Source organism: Dermacentor albipictus, chromosome 5 (assembly GCF_038994185.2).
Source record: "Dermacentor albipictus isolate Rhodes 1998 colony chromosome 5, USDA_Dalb.pri_finalv2, whole genome shotgun sequence".
Taxonomy (NCBI): Eukaryota; Metazoa; Arthropoda; class Arachnida; order Ixodida; family Ixodidae; genus Dermacentor; species Dermacentor albipictus.
Window position 1 is genome coordinate 55128524 of NC_091825.1, and position 24806 is coordinate 55153329.

The 24806-nt window shown below is 46.3% G+C and overlaps 1 protein-coding gene across 2 annotated transcripts; it reads left to right on the top strand.

The window, feature by feature from the left end:
• The first annotated feature begins 1434 nt into the window (after positions 1-1434).
• On the top strand, positions 1435-24460 carry LOC135913245 (uncharacterized). Of its 2 annotated transcripts, none has more exons than XM_065445848.1 (5): positions 1435-1741; positions 12249-12407; positions 17174-17241; positions 21010-21096; positions 24163-24460. In XM_065445848.1, exons 1-5 carry the CDS (start codon positions 1719-1721, stop codon positions 24285-24287), a joined length of 462 nt encoding a protein of 153 aa, XP_065301920.1. In that variant the 5' UTR covers positions 1435-1718; the 3' UTR covers positions 24288-24460. The 2 variants fall into 2 exon arrangements, with proteins under 2 accessions (XP_065301920.1, XP_065301919.1); XM_065445847.1 differs by having other exon boundaries at positions 12256-12407.
• Positions 24461-24806: the final 346 nt, after the last annotated feature.

Genomic DNA, 24806 nt, shown 5'->3' on the forward strand with positions numbered 1-24806 from the left:
TTCTCCTTAGACTTACTACTCATCATCTGGACTTTTACGGGTAAACGGGGGCAGAGTGTCATTGGAAGATATTTTGGCTTTGCCCGATGAATGAAGGACGCGGGTCGCAAATACATTTATGCGACAATATACAATAGACAATGCAATACAATACGACAAATATGCGACAATATACAGTCGTATATTTTAGGACGAGAATTAGACTATATCTAACAGCAGCCTTTTGCTTTGCATCACAAGAGGGCTCCATGTTCTCTCCACGTGGATTGCTCTGTGCTTATCTGTGTTCACATCTCTTTTTGCCACGTGGTCGGAAGCAGAGGAGGGACTTCGTCGTCGTTGTGGGACGCTGGCACGCCGTCTGCTGCACGGTGAATTCGGAACTGGTGCCAGCTGCTAGAATGTGCTTAATTTCATCAAAATTCACGCAACATTTTGTACGTCACATTTATGAAGAGGTTGATGTATAAACCTTGCTAATGAACGCAGATATTGGGCTGAAGAAAACGAGGCCCCCTCCAGTAACGCTGGCTACGTGCCGAGGCTACGACTCTTCACCCGTTTTGATTGAAAAGTGAATGAGGTTTTGAGAATGTCACCGGGGGCTCTAGGCTTAACTTCGTAAAATGGAACGTTAAACCTGACTAGTTGTAATCAGATATGTGTATGTTAGTTCTACATTAGAGTACGCCACAAAACGGCCATTCAATCTCCACTCATAGCACACGTGCTGTAAAACGGAAGAATGTCAGCTGTGACATTTGCCGGCAGTTCAGAAACACAGACCTTCACAGAGACAACATGACAAAACCTAAGTTATGCTAAGGAGTTTTCTGACACGAACAAAATAATTTCAAAATAAAAAAAGCCAGACAGAGCATTGAGGAAAAACACCTGCGTGATTCAATCACCGTAAGCGGCGAGGAAATACTTTCTTTACTGCTTTTCTCGAACGTTTACGTATATAGTTAACAGCGGACACATGTGCCGTCTGTGCTCTTACTGTTTTGAGGAGATTTGCGTTTTTCATATATATGAGAGTCATTTTGCTAATGAACGTCGTTGTGAGTCAGCGTTCTTGTGCCCTTTCGTTTCCCGGTTTTGCCCGTAGTCTCCCCGACCCCACAATCACTCCCACCGCTGTCCGTTTGTATGCTTTCAAGATAAACGTGCACGGGGTCTCCCGATTCGCTATTCTGCCGGAGCTGCAAAATACTAGTTACGCTGCTCAAACACGTGCCAACGGCTTGACCTGCGACCTTGTTTTGAAAACGCTAACCGCTCGTCACAGGACAGACGCTAACTTGGCTTGAACCGTTGCATTAGTTCGGCGCGCTGTTGTGGCCGCTGGACTAGAGGAATATAACGACGGCAAGTAAACCTCGCACAATCGTCAGGGGAGCGGCAGCTGCGAACAACCTGTGCAACATAAAAACGGCATTCCAATGACAGGACGCCTCAACGTTGGCCGCTCTCAGTATATGCTCGACGACTCGCCCATGTAGTCACCAGCCGTAAGTTTACTGACGCGCAGACTGCAGCGGAAAGTGGATGCTGCTGAGCACAAGAAACACTCCAGCCGGTTCTTCATCCCTTCATCGCCCTTCTGGCAGCGATGTCGTCCTTGGGGACAATCGCACTGCTGGCTCTGGCCTCATTCCAGTTGTTCCTCTTTCCTGCGTCGGCGCGTTCCTTCTGGAGACCTCACAAACACCACCATGAGCCTCCCAACGCATTCAAGGTATGGAAAGCCTGCTATTCGGTCTAACCTCGGTCTTTTTGAGCAATGTGATGTCACTGAAGCAAAGTGAGACGGGCACAAACGGGGGATTAATATACCGAAGGTATGCATAAAGTCAGTGTCGTAACAGCTATTTCTGGAGTAGAGGGGCAAACCGCAGATGATCTGAGCTTTGTCTCTCTCTCTCTGTCTCCCTATATATACTGCGAATTACTATTACGGTAAGTGAAACAGCCTGCAACTGCTTCTGTCAGTTATATTTATATTTAACTGACATTCGCCTTTATTTCTTGCAGTTATATGAAATTTGGATATCATAGAGGAACAAAGAGCAATGAGTGTCTTACGTAGGTATCAGATCTGCCCCAGTAGCAGCAGTAAAGCGCACATAAATATGCACACTTGCAACATGCAATTTTAGTAATTAAAGAAGGAATTGTGCATGATGTTTAAGTTTACAGCATAAATATATCGGTAGTTTCGGTAATAGTATTGTGGAGGTTATACGCAACGAAGTACGATCAACATAAATTGCTTCCAATATTCACACACAAAAAAAAATTGTGCATACCTAGCTGGTTGACCAGCTAGGTATGCACAACAACATCGACGAAGTGATCGAGGCTCAGACTATGGCGCAAATACTCCGCCTATCCTCGTCCAAAGCCGGTAGGCTAATCTTAAATGACGCCAATGTCTCCCCGTCTCCCTATCTCGAGCACGCGGTTAACCTACCGAGCGAAATTAGAGACAAATACAAAGTCTCACCGTTTCCCAGAAACGTCCACCCACAACACAACGTGGGTAGGCGCCGGGCCCGCGCCCGCGCGATTCTCGACCGCATCGACGCGGATCGTGAAGCCACCGCATTTGTGTACGCGGCCCAGTACGGCAGCACATCCACTTTCGCAAGAGCGGTCGTGGACGGCAACGGAACGCTACGATCATCCGCATCGATTAAAACGAGCACCAGCGCTAAAGCGGAACAAATAGCCGTAGCCAACGCCATGGCAGACCCCACATTTACTTATGTCTTCACGGACTCGCGTGCCGCAATTGGGGCCTACGAATGCGGCAACGTATCTAAAGAAGCAGCGCGTATACTACTAGCGAGCTCAAAAGAGAGCAAACGGTGCCTCTCCTGGTTCCCCGCTCACATGGGGAAAGACATTCACCCGCGAAAAGCTAACCTCAATGAAACGGCCCACGACCGTGCGCGAGAACTTGCCCGCCGCGACGGTCCCATGGCCCACGAGGGGCTGGACATTCAGTTTAATGACCCGCTGCTCGCTTACCAAGAGATCACCTCCCACTATCGGAAAGGCAGAATCAAATTCCCGCTCCCACACGCCAAACTCGAACGCGCGCAGGCGGCCGCGTTTCGAATGCTACAAACGGACTCGTATCCGTCACGAGGCCTACTAAGTCACTATAACTCAGAAATCCCGGCAAATTGCCCAGACTGCCCATAACTTTATTGCTCACTCTCGCACATGCTATGGCAATGTACCGCGTTACCAAAGGGCCCTCTCTCCAGTGAGCCCGAATGAGAAGAAGCCCTCAAAAGCCCGGACCTCAAACTCCAACTCAAGGCCGTCCAGAGGGCCCAAGAACTGGCGGAGCGTCACCACGTTCCCGTCCCGACTTGGGTGTCGCCTACGGTTTCTGCCGGAGGAGTTCCCCGCGTGGGATCTCCAACGGATTGAAACTCCTTAGGACTTCAATAAAGTTCTTGACTGACTCACTCGTCCTCCCAGCCCTGCGAAAGCGGATGTCCTGCGAAGCTGTTGAAAACCACCACTACAACTGCTGAGGGTGGTATGCAATGCTATATTGCTTTGCAGTAATGGTGGTAATGGTAATTGAGAACAATAGTAGTATTGAGACTAACGGTAATTTGGACAGCACGCCTCGTATTGACGCTGCACTGGAGTCCTAAACATGCGTTGCATACCCATAGCGCTGCTGCAACAGCAATGGAATCAGTTGGCAGGCTGGTTCTCTCATATACGAAAGGCTAGTGACGTCACTCGCCCACCCCACCCCCCTCCGTGGCATGTTGCCATCGCCACGGCCACTTGCGCAACAGTAATATTCACTGGGAAACGTGTGCGGAGAGCGCTACGCAGTTCGATTTGTTAACTAGAGTGCCTTATGATCAATTATGTGGATCGGATGCGTTTTGTGGGTGTTCTTTAAATAAACAAATACGGTTTTCTATGTTTTACGCGTGATTCCAATGAATATATGCACTTATCGCTTCATTTTGCCGAGTGCTTGAAGCCTGCTTCACCTCCACCACGGGTTGGCTCGGTATTGCATTACCTCCAGGTTCGGCCCATATTTTTTCCCAAGAACGATTACATGAAAAATGGTGACAAGAGGCTCACAGCATCGCTGCAACAAAAGACAGCAGATGTGTGAGCCCTTGGCGATTAGAAACTCGAGTTCTGTAGAACAGCTGCAATAAACGTTTCGGTTTCTTGTAGTTATATCGCATACCTTAAAAAGTTGCCCTTATGTGTGCGTCTGTTTCAAAACTTTTCCGCATTTAATCATTTGGAGCAGTTGTTCAGAATTTTTGGAAAGCCAGTAATTCATCCACACACACGTTACTTCACCGTAACATTCACCATGACTTCCTCCCTCGTTGCCTACCCACCCTTCTGCACCACTCAATTGCCGCTAGATTTCATATCTGTTGAGTTCGCAGATCTTCCAGGGTAACGGATGAATTTTTTTTTTCACGAAACAAATTCACAAAACACCGGATCACTAGCACGCGTAATTTCCACAAATCTCATAATTAGTCCTCTGTCTTTGAAGTTTGCTTACAGATAACCCATTACATGCTCTTTCTTTTCTGAAGCAAGGTTTGAGTACGGGCTAGTTGGTATTCCATGGTATAAATCGACACTTACAACGCATACATAGACGGAGGACAAAAAAGGACGACGTAGACAAGCGCTGACTTCCAACTGATCTTTATTTTCAGAAACAAACGTATATAGCCTGAAACACCAAGACAAAAGCACCCTATACAAGCAGCAACCCGACATGAGAATGCATTCAGAATTTATTACCTAAGATGAACGAGACCGCATGTGCGATCTCAGGAAAACCAGTTCTTTGTCTGTTAGTGCGATTGATGGCTTACTAACCGAGTCGCCATCGGCAATCGCTGCTGCTTCAATGATAATTCTAATACTTTCATCGGAATGCCTAGCTAAGATAGTAGTCTCCTCGAAAATTGGGACGCAGCCGCATTATGCGCATTGAACACCTAGGAAGCCTTCCCGCCCTTTGCGCACTTTATTGCTGTGTTCTTGTAACCTAACGCTGAGACATCTACCAGTCTGTCCTATATAAAACCTACCGCATTTCAGGGGTATCTTATACACTACACCTTTCGAACAACCTGTAAACTTCTTCCTATGATTAATGCTGCAAATACTACGTTTCTTAGCAGCAAGATTGGTTCTGACACAAAGCTGGGCAAGTTTTTTTGGAGCAGAGAAAACAACGTCGATACCTGCTCTTTGTCCTATTTTCTTAAGTTTGTGGAATATTCCATGGACGTACGGGATAACAGCTGTTTTTTTTTTACTTCGTTCATGTACCTGAGCCTCAAAGCTGTGAGGATCGGTGCTAAACGTATTACGCAGGCTTTCCGAAACTGAGACAAGAAGGTTGCTCGGGTACCCTGCAGCCCTCAACCGAGCTATCTGCGCACTGAAGCTGGGTTCTATCAAATGACAGCATGATTTCGTTAGTGCATTATGCAAGCAATCCTGAACGATACCTCTCTTAACGATTTTAGAATGGGCAGATGCATAGGATAACAGAGGCTTGTTAGCTCGAGGCTCGTACATCCAGCATGCATGTTGCCGGGTAAAAGATAACTTCAAATCTAAAAACCTAAATGACCCATTATCCTGAAGCTCATGAGTGAGTGTGAGGGGAGATAAGCATTCTTCGAACAGGTCTAACACTTGACGAACAGAGGACGCTACACAGCTCTCCTCGCTATTAAACAAAACCAAAAAGTCATCGACATAGCGAAAGGCTTTTTTTATTTTTGTATTGCCCATCCGTGACACGACGTTCCTGTCTAGGTAAGCCAAAACTAAATCGCTCAACAAGGGGGCGATACATGACCCAATACATATGCCACTTTTTTGAAGGAAAACATTTCCATTCCATTCGGCGAAAGTTGAGGAAAGGTAAAGTTGAAGCAATTTGGTAAAGTCTGAAACAGACACACCACATTCATTCTGGAACGCAATGTCACCAAAACTACTTATTGCTTCTTCGATAACAACCAGGAGCGCCTGATGCTGAATGGAATATAACAAGTCTTTTATATCTATGGACATAGCCTTAAATGGGACATCAGAATGTTGAGACAGGTAGTGGATAACCTGAGATAGATTCTTTAACCAGAAACGGACCACTAACATCTAGCTTCTTAAGCTGACACTGAAGCCAGCAGGAAAGAGAGTATTGCCACGTGCCTTTTTCCGAAATAATGACACGGAAGGGCGCTTCCGGCTTGTGGATCACTCTGGAGTGTCTGCATACGTAATTTAGTGATAAAGCCCCAATCAGCCATTTCTTTCGAACTTCATCTACACAACACCATCAGCTTGCCCTTACAGTCACCAAACGTGACGAAGCTGCCGGGCGAAACTAATATATCACGCATGAAACAGTGAAAATAAAAAAAAAAGATCACGGTTCAATAATGATTCCCAACTCTACTAAATAAGCCAGAAACGTACTAGGTGACACATTGCACTTAAAATGCTGCCTATTGCTTCAAAGAATAAAATATCTGAATCGCAGAGTTCTCTTGGGATATTGTGAAACCTTGTTAAAGGCAGCAGCGTTATACTGTTGAACACTTGCTTACAATTTTAACACTGTATTTGGTCAAGACGTATTTACCATCGCACATGAACTTGGCATATTGTTCCCCTTATGTTCGCGAAATTTCACCTCAGCTGTTGTTGTAATTATGCCAGCGCAGTCGTCTACGTCTTACACCGGTCGTAAAACATACTAATAACAGCATGGAGCCCAAACACGCGTTCTACTGAAAAATGCGCATTTAACCCACCCATTTCGAACATTGCCTACACTTTGGCCATACCATGCCCCTGATTTTCCGAAGATATAAGCAAGATGCTTGTTTAGCTCACCAAGGTCACCGGAGGAACGAAACTGTGATTCAAGTAATATGCAAGAAATACATGAAAAAAAAAACAAGGGTTGAATAATTATCGGCGACCCTTTCATTTAAAGCAGAACAGTGAAAGTTTCCCAACGCATTGCACTTAAGGTTTCCTTGTTTGCACGGAATTTCACGTCCCTACCTTGTGCTGTTGTACTAGTAGGCTGGGAAACGTTCGGATTAGCGGTATGTATGACACCCTGGAACGTTTCAGTGAGTAACTTTCTACAAAAGCTGTAAGGAACCTATGCGCAATAAACATATCTCGCTCGTCACTTCGCACTTCGCATTTCGAATGAATATATACACTGTGCCCCACATATTTTACCGAGAGTATCGAGGTAAGCAACTAAATTCCGCGTATAACTCATAAAAATTGGTAGAAAGCGGCTATTCACTAACTGTTTTCAGAGCACATAAGCAACCTGCACCGAGAAAATTTTCGGTACACCATTAAAAAGTAGCCATCATTTTTTTTTCAAAATACGAGATAACTGTTGCTTTTGCTGCTGCCGCGAAACAAGCAATAGTACAGCTCTTATTTGGAAAGAGCGTGAAAATTAAATCCTCAAAGTCAGAAGTGACACATGGATTTAGATAAAATTCATGTGACTGTTCTATTGTCACTAAATGGCTCTGCGCGTTTGACCGTGGTCATTTTCGCGAGCATATCTACGATAAGCCGTGATTACACAATGAAACTCGAAAGTTATACCAGTAAGAGTTTTGATTAAATTTTTATAGTGATAAGATATTGAGACTGCAACGCTATGTAGGCCATCCTTGGAAATAGTATAAATATTTGCAGTATTTCATAATCCAATGATTTCATTCCGTAAGGCACACCAGTCGTGGGGTGCGGATGATTGTAATACTTTATCCGGATCTCCACCTTGCCCGCAGCTGCAAGGTAGCAAGCTGATTATGTTTCCGAATACTCTTTTAGCGGTACCAAAAAACTGGGCATGATGCAAGTTGCGCAAGTTGACAGCTCATTAAGATGGCAACCGCTCAACGCGAGTTTGTCTAGCGAATCTCCCGCGTCGTCCGCTGAACGGCATCCCTAGAAATGCACAAAAGACAGTCCTCGTTGTGCTCGCACGTAGTAAAGAAAAGCACTGCTTATGTGGTCACTCTATTAAGAAAGAAAATTTAGCTTCAGCTGTAGTTTTGTTTGACTTTCCTGCGTACAGCCGGAAGTACCAGTCCCCGCTATCAAAAGTTTGGGGGTAGGGGGCAAGTGATACACTTTTCCCCTCCCCTTCTTACATTGGGGGGGGGCAAGTTCCCCCCTGCCCTCCCCCCTCCCCGGTAGATACGCCTATGGGTAAAGTCCTATGGGATGGCCTATGGCCTATGGGATGAAGTGGGTACGGACAAGGGATGTCGGGGTAAGTGAGACTGGCAACCGAGGCTTCACATACGAAGCCCTATGTTAACGGTGTCATTAGCCTTAATTTTAGTAATGACGTTGATGATGTTAATTTTAGGAACCTATTTTAGGAATGACGTCGATGTTTCAGTCCTTTACTTTTCAGGAAACGTTCTTAGTCCGTAGCATTTCAACGAGATAGGACGTGACCAACAGTACTAGTGCAGGAAGGATAATCGCAAATAAATGCCTTAGTTATACGCGTATCACAACTCACCTGGGAAATACTGTTCAATCCTTACGATATCTAGAATGAGCCGAGATTTAAATGAACAGTAAGGGAAAGCTCAGTTGACCTGGATCGCTGGTACAGACTTTTGTAATATCAGAAACATCAATCTTAGCCTGCGTAAACACGTCGTAAGCAAGGAAAGATGGGCAAGAAGTAGTGGTCTGAAATTTTCACGCTAAATATTCTCACGTTTTGACAGCGTCACGTGAAAGCACAGCAGCTAAACTATTTACGCTGTATATTTAGATGAGGTAGCACGAACTGTCCAACATAGGAACCACCTAAGATGATGATGATCATCATGGCCACCATATTATGGTTCATACACACACTGGCGGATTGGCCGAGAATTGTGCGCTGAAACATTCACTTAACCTTTTAAAGTGTTACATATTCGATTAAACAAGAAAAAAGAAACATACAAAAACAAAACAAACGAAAAAACATTCAAGGAGCTAATCGTTTAGTTTATTGTATGTAACCGCAAACGAAGTTCAGTAAAGTGGAAAGTTGGGCTAGTTCGTGAGTGATCATCTTACCTTGCTGGTGAAGCAGCGCACAGACATGGACACAGCGAAGACAAACAGGAAAAGACGACACTCGCTTGTGTCGTCTTTTCGTTTGTCTTCGCTGTGTCCGTGCCTGTGCGCTGCTTCACCAGCAAGGTATGATGTTAACCGCAAACGACATCAAACACGTCCCCAGCCGACATCAAGCAAGGCACGTCATTGTCCTCAGGTCAGCCATAGGCCGCTTATGGGTACGTCCCACTAAATTCAAGTGTCTACATCAACTTCTTCGATTAGCACGTAGCAATAATTAGACTTCGTTTAGGTGGGGCTTGTTAATAGTATATTGACAAATTAAAATGGCAGTGCAGTCTAATGGAACCACGACCTCCACCTAGTGAATTCTGAGATTTTTCTCTGAATGAAAATGGGCACCACATGCGAAAATTCATTGGAATGTCTTGTTGTCACAAATACCCTACCGGCGCTGCGGATGTGGAACGAAATATGAAATACGTCAACTGTGCCTTGCGATTTCACGTTTAAAAACAACGCTTTTTCAAGCAACAAATGAAAATAGAGCGTTGGAACAAACGCTTATCCAGGCAAATCTATTATTTTCTTCTCAAAGAATGCGTGCGCACATAGGACACTGAACCCAGACCCTTGCCCACCACCTCCCAAGTCTTCCAGTAGAAAATCTTCCCATGGCATTCAGTGCCGCTGTCTTCGCACACCGTGCCTTTCTGAGGTCAGTCTACGCACCTGCGGCAAGACCTTCGATTCCTCCATGGTGTGTGAGCCATACTCAAGTAAACCTGATAACTCCAATCCCAGGACTTCAAAAAAAGCCGGACTTGCCAGGATCAGCACTCAAGCAACTTGTTTGCTCCTCTTGTACGAGAAATACAGCGACTGCACACACGTCTATACTGATGGCTCAACTACCTCAACCAGTTCAGGTGGCGTTGTAGTTACACCAACGATGGAAATAACCCAGTGGTTCAAGATTTCCCATCTCACTAAGTCAACATCTTCAGAGCTCGCGGCCCTCCGCGACGCGCTTCATGTGACAAATGCTGAAACTCCTAGAAAATGGGCAGTCTTCTGCGACTGAGGGCCGGCCTTGCGATGTGCGCAGTCGTTTCTGTGACATGAAACTCACGATCAGCTCACGTGGGAAATGATATCTTATTTCAATGGATACCACGTCATTGCGGTATCATTGGAAATGTCAACACAGATGAGGCAGCTTGAACTTCAAACAAAGAAGACCGCTGCTTCCCCATTGCCCTCTCAAGAACCGACGCTGCGAGACAACTTCGCATTCTAGCACACACGCTCTCCTTAGCAGAGGGAAATACCGCACGTACAAGGCGCCCCAGGCTGCACAAACTAAACCCTTCACTGCTACTCAGACCTCCGGCTAGACTGCACCCACGCGAAACGTCTCTTCTGTGTCGGTTGCGGCTGAAAGTTCCCTTCACGAAAGCTTCCACAGTGCTAATTGGAATGGCTGATAGTCCCGCATGTGGTTTTTGTGAATTGGAGGAGAACATTGACCACTTATTGTGCCACTGCCCTCAATTTCAAGCACAAAGACAATCTTTGTATAACGCATTCAGGAAACTAGATGATAATCCTCTGAGTTAACAGAAAGCTCTAAAGCACCGTCCCCAGCGATCGACTCAGAAAGAAGTGAACGTATACTTTGGTGCTTTCTGAGAATGTCTGGATTGTATGGTAGGTTTTGGCTCAATGATTGTCTATGCACGTGTCTACACCTTCTCTCTCTCCCTTCTCTCTCTTCCCTTTCTCCCTTCCCCCAGCGTAGGGTATCCAACCAGACTTTTTACTGGTTAACACTTTGCATAGCGGAAGAATGGAAGTAGAAGAGGGGTGTAGCCCTACCGCGTTGAAATGCATGCATTAGCGTCACCGCTGCAGTAGTTTAGTGGTTATGGCGTTGTGCTGCAGGCTCGTGGTGGCGGGTTCAATCCCGGTTACAGCGGCCACATTTCGATGGGGGCACAATCTTAGAACGTCTCGTGTACTTAGGTTTAGGTGTGCTTTGAGGATTTCCAGGTGGTCAAAATTAATCCAATGTTCCCTACTACAGCGTGCCTCAAGATGAATCGCGTTATGGCATGTGGAATCCGAGCCATTCATTTTTCATTTTTCCCATGAAGGGAACTGCTAGGCCTCCTGGCTAAAACTGAAATCTGCGTAACGTCATTGTTGTGTCCTAGTTTGCCTTATCTCAGATTGGCAGTTGCCAGCATTGTGTTCTTGGTGGTGTATATAATGTTACATGTCCTGATTCAAATCTCTCTTTTTTTTGGGGGGGGGGGGGAGGGGCGAACACTGCTGTCATCAAATTCTAGCATGGTTTGACGCAGTCCATGAATTTTTGTATTGTATGAACATTTTGAATTCAAAAAAACATTCCCTCGTCTATCCGGACGCTTTCACGCGTCTTTTCTCCGCAACAATTATACGAGAATATTGAAAAACAACAGAATTCTTCACACCATAATACCACGATCGGTACCGCTCCTGCTGAATACTAATTTCAGCAGGACATTCAAAAACTTAGATTTGGCTCCGAGTTTGAGATTAGTTTTCTTTCGCCGATTTTGTTCTCTCTTCTATCATTCGTCGCCCCCAGACCGTGGAGAATCTTGGTGGTAGCGGGGAAGCGGCATTATGCGAGCTATTGACGAAGGTCAAACAGTAATAATATAAGAACGATCGTTCCAAATGACCACTCTTGCGACTCATTTAGTAACCGTAGCTTTTCCGTGACAAATGAACAGAACTAAGAGGGTGACCTATTTTACCAGATTGAAGTTTTATAGTTAAACAACACAATGCAATGCCGGAGCTACTAGCAGAGAGCCTAACGATTCGAGGCCCCGAAAAAGTGGGTGCACTCTGGGGTACTGCCATTGATAGTGTAGCGATGAGCAATTCGTACACTTGTTTTCTCAAAACAGGTTTTTTACATTATGAGGCCTCTTGCTACATAGAAAATAGAAGAAAAATCGACGTTGTGACTGCTGCGGATTCAGTACAATAAATTTCAAAGTTTTTATTCTGAGACCGCAGATTTTGGCTATGGATCAGTTTGCCGCGGCGGTAAGGGACGTAAATCAAGACCCCATGTTGAAATGTCTGACAGCGACTCGAATCGACCTCAACCTTGAAGTCCCGTCAGCGACCTTCCTGTGGTCATTCAACAGAAATGACAGCGCTACAAGGTAAGATATGGCGTTTGTTTTTTCAAAGTTCACGAGTCGTGAAGGGGAACTTGGGCGAAGGGGTCAACCTAGACGCAGAGTTCTTAGTAGCTATCCATGGCCTTTCATTCCCACATCATTTCATTTCTAGCGAGATAGACTTGCATGGACATTCCAGGCGCATTTTCGCTTTCGAATAAGTGATTTATAAAAGGCTACAATATTGCTCATCCTCTGCACCACATTTAGTACCGTAACAAATACGCCCCCATCCGGAAAGACACCAAAACACTTCTCACGCGAGGCACCTTCCCGCGGATTAGCGTAACAGCCCGCATATAATACGAAGATATTTTTCAAATTACAAGCGCTCCAAAGATTGTATTCATACAATATGCTGGCCCAAAGAAAAATTTGAACCAGAATTCGTATTGCTGCGTGGTTACCATCACCCTCATCATCATGAAGCGTACAGAAGGCGCCATATAGCATGGCGTGAATTGGCCACAAGAACTTGCTTGAGGGCGCATTGCCGAGCATCCCGGGGGACCTCGTTCGTCGTGGTTATGGGAAGTGCGGCGTTTCGCACACGCTCGACGGCACAGAGGATGGATATCTCTGGGACGAGCTGTTGGACAAAGTTCGAAGACAGCGCGACCAAGGGCAGCGATGTTTGAAGAGGGAAGTCGGATGTAAATAGGTGTTTTCGCTGAGTTTCCATGACTCGTATTACACGCGGGTGAAAAACTTTTTTCGCACTTCGCTATCCCCAAATCTCAACTCATATTACATGCGGGTTTTAAGCAGGACCTTTCTTTGCATCTGCATTCGACTTTTGCGCTTTTGCGGCAGTCTTGCAGACCGTGCGGGTGGGGGGGGGGAGGGAGAGGGGGCGTGTATACACATGGCAGGATTGTGGCAGAGAGGAAAGTGGACGTCAGATACGCGTTTGGACCTGTCCATTGCGTCGCACGTGGACAATTCCCTCTGGAGCTCCATAGGTGTCACTACAGTACCACCGTTAAAGCTGTAACTATCCGTGATCCCCCTTAAAGGCATTGCAGAAACTGCAGCGCTTGGCTTTCTATTAACGTGCAAGCCCTGAGTGAACGTGGATCGAACTGTAGAGAGGAGGGAGAGAACAGACCGAGATTTGGGGGGGGTGGGGGGTATAACTGGCGCAGCTGCGAAACGAGTGAATAACAAACAGCGTTGCCACTTCCGCAGTGCTCACGTACGGGTAGAGGGCGGAAGAGGGATAAATGACGTGAGAAGGCAAGTAAACACTGGTCGTGGGCAAACTGAAGTATACGGGGTGGTACGTTTCTGCTATTTCTGAAAAATAAACACCATGCAAATTTGTCAAATGGACAACTGATGCGAGACGCAGACGTAAAGCCGCATTAAACCACTTCAGGGTCTATGCGACATTACGGAAGTGGTCGCACATCAAATCCACCCTTCTGTGCCGGCCGCGGTTACTTTGCGGCAATGGCATTGCTTGAGGTCCCGCGTTCGATTCCGACCGTGGTCGCCATATTCCGGCGGAAAATCCTGAAATCCTGAAATCCGCCTGTTACGTTAGCGCATTAAAAATGTATATACATGCTTTTAAGGAAATATTACGTATCTGCTCTGTTTGTAGTTGTATCCCGCGTTTGTTGTGCGCACACAGTACTTACAAAAGCCCTTGCAAGTGGTAGATTAAGCTAACACGCAAGAGGGTCTATGTCAGGTTGAGTGTAAAAATGTAGCTAACGACGCTTAGACCGGAGAATACTTCGAATGAATAAGCCGCGGTCGCGTGCATCCTCGATGATGGTGTGGGCGACGAGCGCTTTGCGCCAGTGAAGTGCGTGGACGCGGAGATTGAGCTTTTCGCCTCATACGTCAGTCCATTGGCAACGCGAAAGAAAGTCCAATACTACTGCACCCTGCGCATCATTCGGTGAGCACCCGAGGCAGTGAACCGTGGCAACGACAACCACGACAAGACGATGCCGTGAAGGCCAAACTACACGTGTACCTGGCCGGTGCGCGAAGGCTCGTGACCATGCGCCTCACGTACACGCAGACGATGCAGGACAGATATGACGTGTCGAAGAGGAGCGCGAGCACAGATGGATAGGAGAGCATTGTTTCCCCATTCCGCAAAAATCTGGCGGCTGCGTCACCAAATCTTTGTACCCGAAAATGGCCGACGGTGAAAATTCTTGCCTACACGCAAAGACTCACGTAACACTTTCGACGGTCTGCGGGTCACCGTCAACATCGTGTTCTATTACGCGCCAACGATTCCTTTGTGAGAAGTGGCACCCCTGAGCTCCACGTAGCCATTTCTTAGCCAATCCGCCGTAGCGGGCAGGAGCCTCATAGATGACAGAAACACAACATTCCCGACGCTAAATTATAGTGTACTAGGATATAGGGGTAATAAGCTCACTGCGTACTAGCGGTAACGGGTAGAGGTGAAGCCAACGATGCCAACTTGGAAACGGAGCTATACATTCAAATCGGCGGTGCAGTGCCTGGTGTGCCAGAGGGAAGGCGCACGTTGCTGCACATGCAAATAAGAGATGCCGGGGACCTGCACAGCGAGCATGGTGACGTCGAAGCACGAACGGAAAGGACGCGAACGCGGATGCAACATAGATCTCGACGGTACGACGCCGGTCTTCTTCGCATGTGCAGCAATGCGCGCTTTCCCTGCGGCGCACCAGGCGTCGCGCCTCCGATTTCAATGCATTCCTCCGCTTCCAAGTTGACGTCGGCGGCTTCACGTGCACGGCGCCGTGAGTCCCCTAAGTCGTAGTACAGTGTAGCCAAATCCCGAGTGTATAAAATGAGGCATACCTCCGCCATCGCGTCTCAAAAGGAACGCCGTGCAAGGTAACAACGTGTACCACGACATGCGGATGCATACCTAAGCGGAAACATTTCACCAAAGAGACTACCATCCTTTCGCATTCCCACACGTAAGCAGTTTTAAGTGTCTATGCGGAATGTATCTTCTCCAGACAGATATCTCTACTCGGGCTGCCTCACGAAAATGCGAAACGGTGTCTACCAAGGCTAAAATAGTGACCCACGTGGGCACGCGCTGGCACGTGTCCTTTAGGTTCAAATCGCCATTGCTCGCCAGGCACGGTGTATGAAAGACGTGGACGGGAACTTTCGCCTACTGGCACGTGTAGGTGCAGCTCGGCCTTCATAGTTCGCCGGTGACATTATCGTCGACTTTTGAAAACCGAACAAAACTGTCGGCTATCGACCATCATTCAATCCGTCTTGGTCGTGCGTCTCGTCAGTTGTCACCTCTGCCAGTGGAACCACTAGCCGTTGAACACGCATAGCACGATCGACCATTAGTTCAGCGAGCCATTGAGCGTTTCTAGTTAGGGGTCGTATTTCTCGAAGCACATGCCGTTCCTCGCAGTTGTTCGAACTCAGAAAGTGCACCAAGAACATGAAAAGATTAGAAAAAATAATGTGAGGCACACGTTCGGTCGGTGTATCTCCTGCCGCCATTAAAAATTTTTTTGGTTGTACTTGCCGAAACCACCATGTGGTTAAGGGGCACGCCGTGGTAGGGCATTCCGCATTAATTTTGTCCACCTGGGTTTCTTTAACCGTACACCTAATGCATGGTACACGAGCGTTTTTCCATTCTGCCCCGATCGAAACGCGGCCGCCGCGTTCGGCATCGAACCCGGACCTCCAGATCAGCAGTGCAACACCATTGCCAGTGAGCTACCGCGGCTGGTCACTGCAGTCAGGGTACGACGCCCGTGCAACCACGTGAAATTGGGCTGCTTCAATTTGAATCGGCGATTATGAACAATGATGTTTATGGCGACGCTTCAAGTAGAGAAAACGAGTTGTTCTATCGCGCTTCTGTGGCACTGAAGCGTAGGGTGTGCCTGCATCGAAACGTTTGCTTCGCTGCGTTTGCCTAATGGCGACACGTTTGGATCAACATTGTATTGCATTTGTGCCACCAGTGTTACGCTTTCGCAGAGTAGCATTTCCTTATCCCCATTTTATGCGAATATTGCCGTCATTAGGACTACGTTTCGATAAAATTTTAATTAGCATTCGCTCAGACATCAAGGAAAGCTTCGCTTAGCGGCTATTTTCCCATAAGGCTGTAATACGCAAATATGTTATCCTTTTTCCACAGACTAGCGTCAAGCGCAAATCTCAGAGACTCAGTGTAAATGCGTGTCTAAACTCCTAAAACAATCATTGCGTGTATTCTCCATTTTCTTTATACTCGTCCCAATATGTTTTTTAAGCTTACTAATGAAAGGCCGTGACTCGCATTGTGACAAGGTACATGACGAGGCCCGACAGCGCAGGTAATTGCACTGTCTCTTTAGGAATAATTTTTATACATATTGCGTTTCTCGTTCAGTATTCTGTACCCTGTCTGTTAAAGTTGATGATTACTTATTTTATGGATGTGATCGCCTTATTCACGGGCTCTATGAACAGGATTGTCCTACTCCTAAGTACTATCCCACTCTCTATTTTCTCCTGTAACTAGTTATTAGGCTTAGCAATTACGCGTCCCGTGTCAGCTGACGAAGTGAACATATGCCCGCTTATTCTTACTGCAACAGCAGAACTAAATTACAGCTCAAAGGCCAGACAGCGTCAACGTGGGCTTGTCTGGTGGGCTGCCACTGCGAAATTTCGTTAATTAAATATTGATCACGGTGAACGAGACGATACAGATTGTAATCAAGTTGTGGTTTTCCCTTTATTATTTTCTCCTTCGCCTGCAGAAAGAACGCCACGCTCCATTTCACAAAAGGGCCATCAATCGACACTGCCAACATAGTGGTGGACAATGGTAAGAGGCGTCAATTACTTTGCACCTCCACACTCTACGCCTCATTTTACTTTGACTTTCTTTCTTTCTTTCGGAATCCCTTTATTCTTTAAAACAGAAATCAACAAAAATTTGGCCACCGACGCGCGCAATTGTTGCGGTTACTCCTTTTTATGTAATAGTAATAATCATAGTATAAAAGATGTAAGCTCAGAAGAAACGTCGAAGGCTCTGAAAATCTGTAACGGAGTAAGATGAGAGAGTGACTGAAATCCACATATAAAAAACTGGACACGCCGGAACATGCACAAATAAACCCCCTATACAGGTTGCAGCACCCACTGTACTGATTTCCAACAAATGCACGTATAATGAGTTCCGAGCGCGTAAATCAAAAAAGGCAATGATCCAATGTGAGCGCCGTACAGACTAAAACACACTAAAACAGTTTCAGCTGTTTGTAGCCTCTGCGAGACCGCATCTTAGAAAACCTACCGTAAAAGATTCGCAGTCCTGTAACGATAAATCAAACTGCAAGGCAAATAAACATCTTTCACTAACGGAAATCCGTGTTATCTGGAGCTTAGTGACATCAAGTGCAAACAGAATGAAAGGTCATTCTAGGAGCACGCGTGCAAAAAAAAAACAAATACATTATGCCGCAGAAACTTTTCGCCAGTGTTGGTAAATTTGTCATACTTCGCCAGGTGGCTGCGTAAACATCATAGCGTACTAGAATACTAGGCTCTAGGCCATAAGGTTTCATACAATTACGGCAGGGCACTGTGACGCTAGTCTCTACGAGAGCTGCAAGCAGGGCAGCTCAGCCAGCAAGGTAAAAAAGAACTTAGTACATGGATTTGCCTAACTTCGCCCTTGTCCCTTTCAATGGCTCCGTAGCTTTCCAATGGGATCGTGTTTTAATAAACTATTGCGGTTTAAATATTTAAGAAAACATTCACATTGTCTGAATGCAGGATAAGAACACATGATGTTTCGCATAGAAGCCGGATATCGAAACCATTACGCCACTAACGTATGCACAAGTGGAATCCCTGCAAGTAGCAGTGATTATGCGTGCTTCAATCTTATTACCTTCTGCATAAAAAAAAGTAAACATTGCGTTCAAAGTTAGACCAATTTAGGCCCACTTAAAGCGTAATAAACGAAACCGTAAAAACGTCTGAAGCCTCAAGCACGATGATCAGAGAAATTCATGTGCTACCCATCATTCTCATTGTGGCTGAACAATGGCCGCGCCAGAGATCCCTCTAGTAATTGAAGGAACCTCGATGCTCTGGGCTATGCTATCAATCGTCACTTACAACGCATACATACACGAGGGATAAAAAAGGATGACGAAGACAAGCGCTGACTTACAACTGATTTTTATTTTGAAAAACAAACATATATATACTGAGACACCAAGGCAAAAGCGCCCCCTACAAAGCATCAACCCGACATGAGTATGCATTCAAAATTCATGACCTAAGATGAAGGAGAGCGCATGTGCGACCTCAGAAAAACCAGTTCTTTGTCTGTCAATGCAATTTATGACTTGCTAACTGAGCCACCATCGGCAATCGCTGCTGCTTCAATGATAAGTCTGGTGCATTCATTAGAATGCCTAGCTAAGAGAGCGGTTTCTTCAAAAAGCGGGATACAGCCGCATTGTGCGCAATGAACACCTAGAAACCCTTCCCGCCATTTGCGCACTTTATTGCTGTGTTCTTGCAAGCTAACGTTAAGACATCTACCTGTCTGCCCTATAGACATCACGAAGAAGACGATTGACTTGCTCGTGCCAGGCATCTACTTCACGTCTAATTCTCCTCATTTTCATATTCAGCTTGTCTTTTGAGCGTAAAGATGCATCAAGGCAAGGGTGGTTGCAGTCAATCATAGACTTATCAGTTAAAAAGTTCTAGCGGCGTATTCACGAAAACATTTACGTCAAAAATGTTCGTTGAAGCAAATGCGACCCTATTCTGATGCTGGACATAGCGTTATAATAGCGAAGGCAGCGGACCAATGCCAAATTTCGCTCACCAATGAAAAGCTTTGTGAATCTTGCCCGCGCTTATTTGCACATAGTGAGAGGCTTTACGTTACCAGCTCTCGGTAACGGCATCAAGAACTTTCTCTGAGAACGTGTGACTAGGAATAACGAGGCAGTCACCTCCTTTCTCTACGTGTAGAAAACAAAAATCGTTCTGTTTCTAGAAAGAAACGATAACCTAAATTAACAAGGAGATCATACGCTACAAATATTATTGAAATAGCTAGTACGCAGGTACTCCAGACGAGATTTAGCCGTCGTCGTCGCCATGAGGTTCCGCATAAAGTCCAAGCGCGATATGATCCTATCGCACCCCGTTTGCCGTATGCTGCCGATGCGAGGGCGAGCCGTGAATGATGCTGGCTTGAAGCGTAAATAACGTTTGAAGTCACTTGGTAAAGCGTGGAAAGGCGATGAGTGCGCGTCTCATCCGCTATGCCGGCCGTGGCTGCGCATGGCTGCGGATGAGCGCGCTCACCGCCCGCGCCTTGTCTTGGGGAGTAACCTTCGGCGGGTGCAAACGTCGGGCGTGCCGAGATGGCTGGTGGCTGCATGTACACGCTCTACGTGCGCGCTTACTGCTTGAGGTCAGGTAATCTCACGCTTCATACAGGCGTTGACGAGATGCAGCAGTTCCCGTCCGTTCGCCTCAGTTCACGCTCTTCACCCCACCAGATTTGTGCAGCGAATGTTCGCGGTCATCGAGCGACATCTGTTACGTTTGTCTGTGCGCGCATGAAACCATTCTTGCGAATTTCATTTACTTCGTACGATCAATTAAAACTATGGAGTTTACTTTGTGTGGTTGTTTATTGCTTTGTTATGGCTACCAATGCACCGGCTCTTTCTTTTTCTAAGGGCTACTGTCAGCCAACGTGATGCTGGACATAATGTTAGCAAATTAAGTAGGTCAATTGCAAACTGCGCTTACGAAAGAAACGCTGTGTAAATTAGGCCCATTCTCCTTTGTCTTTCTCTTGCGTGGACTTGCGTCTTTACGATTACTGCCAACATGCTCACAACAACGCCAAGAAGCAGAGGTCTCGATATGCCTGAACAATGTCTTTGTACTCGCCTGTTTAGTACGAGTAGATCCCGTGCTTTCATGCTTGAACAAACGCCATACATGCGCTCTTATTTTCGTGATGACCACACGTCATCAGGCAAGCACTAATGGCCAAGCACAAGGAAGTTGCTGGTTTGGTTCTTGTGTTGTGCCAAAACTTGCAAGGTTCAATACCCAAACAAAGGTATTTCCTAAATTTTGATTTTTTGTGTGTGTCTGTGATTTCGTACTGTGAATTGCGCTGCTTTTTAAATTTCAGGGTCTTGGTGAATGGACGAAGGTGCAAATTTGTACTTGTTTTGTCATTCTCGCTGGTCCTGCTGACGTTGCTTGTAGGATTTTAATGTCTAATATTACACCGACAACCGCAGCACTACGGGCGGTTAAGCTAGGCGGAGCGTGGCGGAATTCATGTATACGTTTAGGCAGCTAATATTACACGTCGGCCTTTCGTTACGCAATGGAGATGCGTAAATTTTATTGCATATTGTTCTGTACGTGCGAGAAATATGTCTTCTGCAGCTCAGCCAATATTTAGAAAAGCCTGCTGCTATGAAGTACAATCTATCATTTTGCAACTTTGTTGTGACTGACCTTCGAAACTTCACTCAACCAGGAGTTTGTTCAGAGAAGAAAGAGTATTGTGTTGTCTTTTATGTTTCAGACACCGCTCATCCGGATGTTGTTCGCTACCTCTACGCCGACCACGCTGTGACGTGCGCCATCATGGAACTGCGCTACTTTGGCTATCGTAAGAACAAACTCTGTTCCTAGAGCTTCTTAGAGGAGCTTAAATATTGGAAGATCTTACATGCGAGCGAAATCAAGTCAATCAAGCCAACTACAGGAGATACAGGCTTCGGCGAGGTCTCGCAAAGGGCTAATTACTCGCATCACTACACAAACTAGCCAGGTTTGTGTCATGGATATTTTACGTCCGTATATCATGCATGCTGCGCCAAAATTAGCCTTACTACTGAAACTAATCGTTCATATTACATTCGATTACGGGGATAGCCAAAGTAGGAAAGAGCGATTAGACAATTCTTTCGTCAGCCTGAGAGCGAAATGCTACACGCTTAATAGACCACAAATATGATCCCTTTGGTGCAAACAAGGAAAGACGTAGGGGAAGAAGGGTAGCGCCAATTTTGGCTGTTTATTCTTTATTGTATAACATCCAATACATACACGGAGGCGAGTGCGCAACATATAAAACAACTTTAATCGCACAACACCCTTATAACCGCCGACCATGATAAAACCGTCTTTGCTAGTGCCGGTTTGTGTATTCGCTGTCGACTAATCCTCAAATATCGACATAATCGGAGAAGCACTACACCAAAGGAATATGCTTAAAGGGCCCCGAAACCACCCAGAGGTCGAAATTTTGTGGTGCTGTTTCTGTTGTGCACGAGTCTGCAACGAACACGTAGCCAGGATAATTTTTCGAAATGGTGGGATAACAGCGGAGTTACACGGGTTTGGCTCGTTTCCCTCAATCCTTCGCTACGTTCCATTCGTCGCCTGATCTATCCTCCTCACCGAGTGCTCCCCCAGATGTCACGTGACATGCGTAATCCCCAACCCCCTTTTCAAAACTGCTCATTTCCGTCTACCACGAATCCACGCTTCTCGGCTACCCGCTGTTGTTGCCGGGCCGGCCCGTGCTCCTGCGAGGCATGTCGCTATGGGTCCTGCAGGTGTTGAACGCACGTCTAGAAAGGCTCACCAATATAATGGATCCATACGGTGACAAGCCGTGATGAAGCACCTCCGCTGGTGATGAACAGCCGCCGTCGCCGCCTTCCCCAGATCGTGGCGACCATACGAGTCAGACTGCAAGGAGGAGCATTTATAAAAACTTACCGGCCTTCTTGGAAGGAACCGACTTGGCAGCGCATTTGGCCTCCTGCAGCTCAACTCCTGCAGAAGGCATGGGTCGTGATGGATACTCTTCAGCACCGAAGTGGCGCCCACAAGCGCGTAAATCGCCGTTGCGCTGCGATCCGCAATGCTCAAGCCAGGCATTGCGCGGCATATCAGGCAGCCGGACTCGTGTCGTTTTGTTTTTCAAGTCGGCGCTCTTGCAGACAAGCACCGCACACGAATGCCTTCTAGCCATCGCAAAGCACTGTCGGACTCTGTCCGTGCAGCTAATCAAACCACTAGGCACGACTGTGTTGGAATGCGAGCGATTCGACACTTGAGTTGCGGGCCGTATTTGCCGATTCGCCAGCACGCACAAGCCATGGCGACAAAGAGCAGGGAGCGCGCGTACCTGCTAGCAGACCAATCTGAAGTCGTAGGTTGTTGTTCGACCAATTGACAGCGCCTGCTGGTGACGTCAGCAGATGGAGCCTCGTGACGTCACGACGAGCACTCGGGATACCGGAAAGGCCCGGAGCGGAGCACGGTCTTTTTTTTTCTTAATTTGGCGTTTGTGGCGCGCCCGCGGCGCGTACCGCTGCCGCGTTTCGCAACGTTGATCGTGACCGCATTCTGGATTCGATGCGCGTGTTTACTGGAAATGCTTAAAGTATAGGAGGTGGTTTAGGGCTCCTTTAAGCGCGCTTTGTTGTTCCGCAAATGCGCTAAATCCTTGCCTTAGGCATGATCAACAATTAACGTTGCACAGTATCTTTCACTCACATAAGCTATGTGGCTTCCGTATTCAGCTGCCTGTACGTTTGTCAGATTAGTGTGAAATATGTCACTTTTTTCAATGTGCTTATCCTTTCAGCATCTGTGGCGCTATAATGTAAAGCTATCCGAATTCACGGAGCGAGCCTTGTCACACAGATTGGTCAAAATTTTCTGGGCTACCCCGGCTCCACGTGTTTATCAAGAGACGTCACGAATACCGTAAAATTTGATATGACGCGTACACGGGACAAAAGCTAAATAATTACTTATGATTTCACACCTCTTTCGCCATTAGCCCTCCCTTATTGGTCAGAAGTTCCCGGCTGTAGACACTTCGCCTTTGTGTGTAGCGACGTCTCAAAACCGCGAAATGTAACCATGGGAAAATGGTGTGTACGCACTAAAGATGATCTAATATGATGAAAAATAAATGGAGAACCTTTCCGAATAGCCGGAGACTCCCATGTTCTGAGAGAAATAAAAGGCGTATGCCTAGCGATCGTTCTGGCACTGGCTGCTAGGAGCTGCTGGGGAGAATAGATTTATGCGCGTGCAATTAAGATTTTTTCGTGCCAGCCTCACGTTAGCGATCCCCTTCGGCACTTTTACGACGTCGCTCTTCCACCTCTTCTTCGCCGAGGATCTGTCTTAGCGAGATTTTTAACCTTCCGTTGCATGCCGTTGCAATTTTCGACCAGCCACCGCAATTTAAGGAAGGGGAAGTGAGCCAGTCCCAGACGCCGGCACCGTTGTGCTCATCAAGTGCGCACTTCTGCGTATTCCTCTCCTCTTGTCAGTCAATTCGATAAGAAAAAGTTGTCAATGTAGGCAATGCTATTCGCTTTGAAATCAAACAAAGTTGGCCTCCTATAAACGAGGAGAGCCTTTCATTGGGTGATTCAAAGAGCGCTGCGGGTCACCACCCTGTATTTAGGCTGGCGGTTATGAAAATTGTAAGTGAGAAAACTGGAATAAAAACTAGTTCAAATAATTTTACTTTATGAGGCCCTTCATTTATTAGTCTTAGAAAGTTTTCCTTAACCGTCGTTTCCTATTTTTATTCAGCGTTTTGCTATTTGATTACCAGGAGCACTATAAATAGCGTGCTCAATTGTTTATTTAATCTGTAACTTTTTGGTGCATCTTTTGTTTGCTTTTCTCCTCTTTTTAGAATGTACGCTCTGGGTTCGCAACACGACCAAGCACTCTGTTTCGAAGAAATGCTTTAAGGCGCACGCCAAGCTCTGCGCAAATGGTGTTTCGCTGTATGACAAAAATACCTGCGGAGACTTTTAAGCGTTGAGAAATAATGAAAAAGATCGAAAAAAAACATCGTACCCAGGTTCGAAACATCAGCAGCGTGAGAATCAAGTCCGAAGTAAACAAAAATGTATCAAATGTGCGGACGGATCGTCGTCCTTTTCCATTTTGCTGCTCATGTGAGCAGGACTGCGGAACTGAGAAAAATAAATGCTGGTAACAATCCTTTGGTCATACGTTATTTGCTGTCATGTTCTGTGCAATGTGGACGTACCCTCAGAAAATGGAGCGACACTAGGGTAACTCTTGGGCTCTAGTGCCGCCTGCCTATGAACAAGAGAGAGAGAGAGAGAGAGTGCTCCTCAAAGTACATGAAGCTGTTCGTTTCGATTTGTTCTACTGATACAAAATTCAACCCGATATGGACAACTCAAATTATTTTTAAAAATTCAGAAGTGGTTCTCAAGCCAGAGTTTTTCATTAGCGCATCCGTCTTATCCCCCCCCCCCCATCGATAGGGAGGGGGCGTGGGAAGTAGCTGCGCCTCTATTTGAA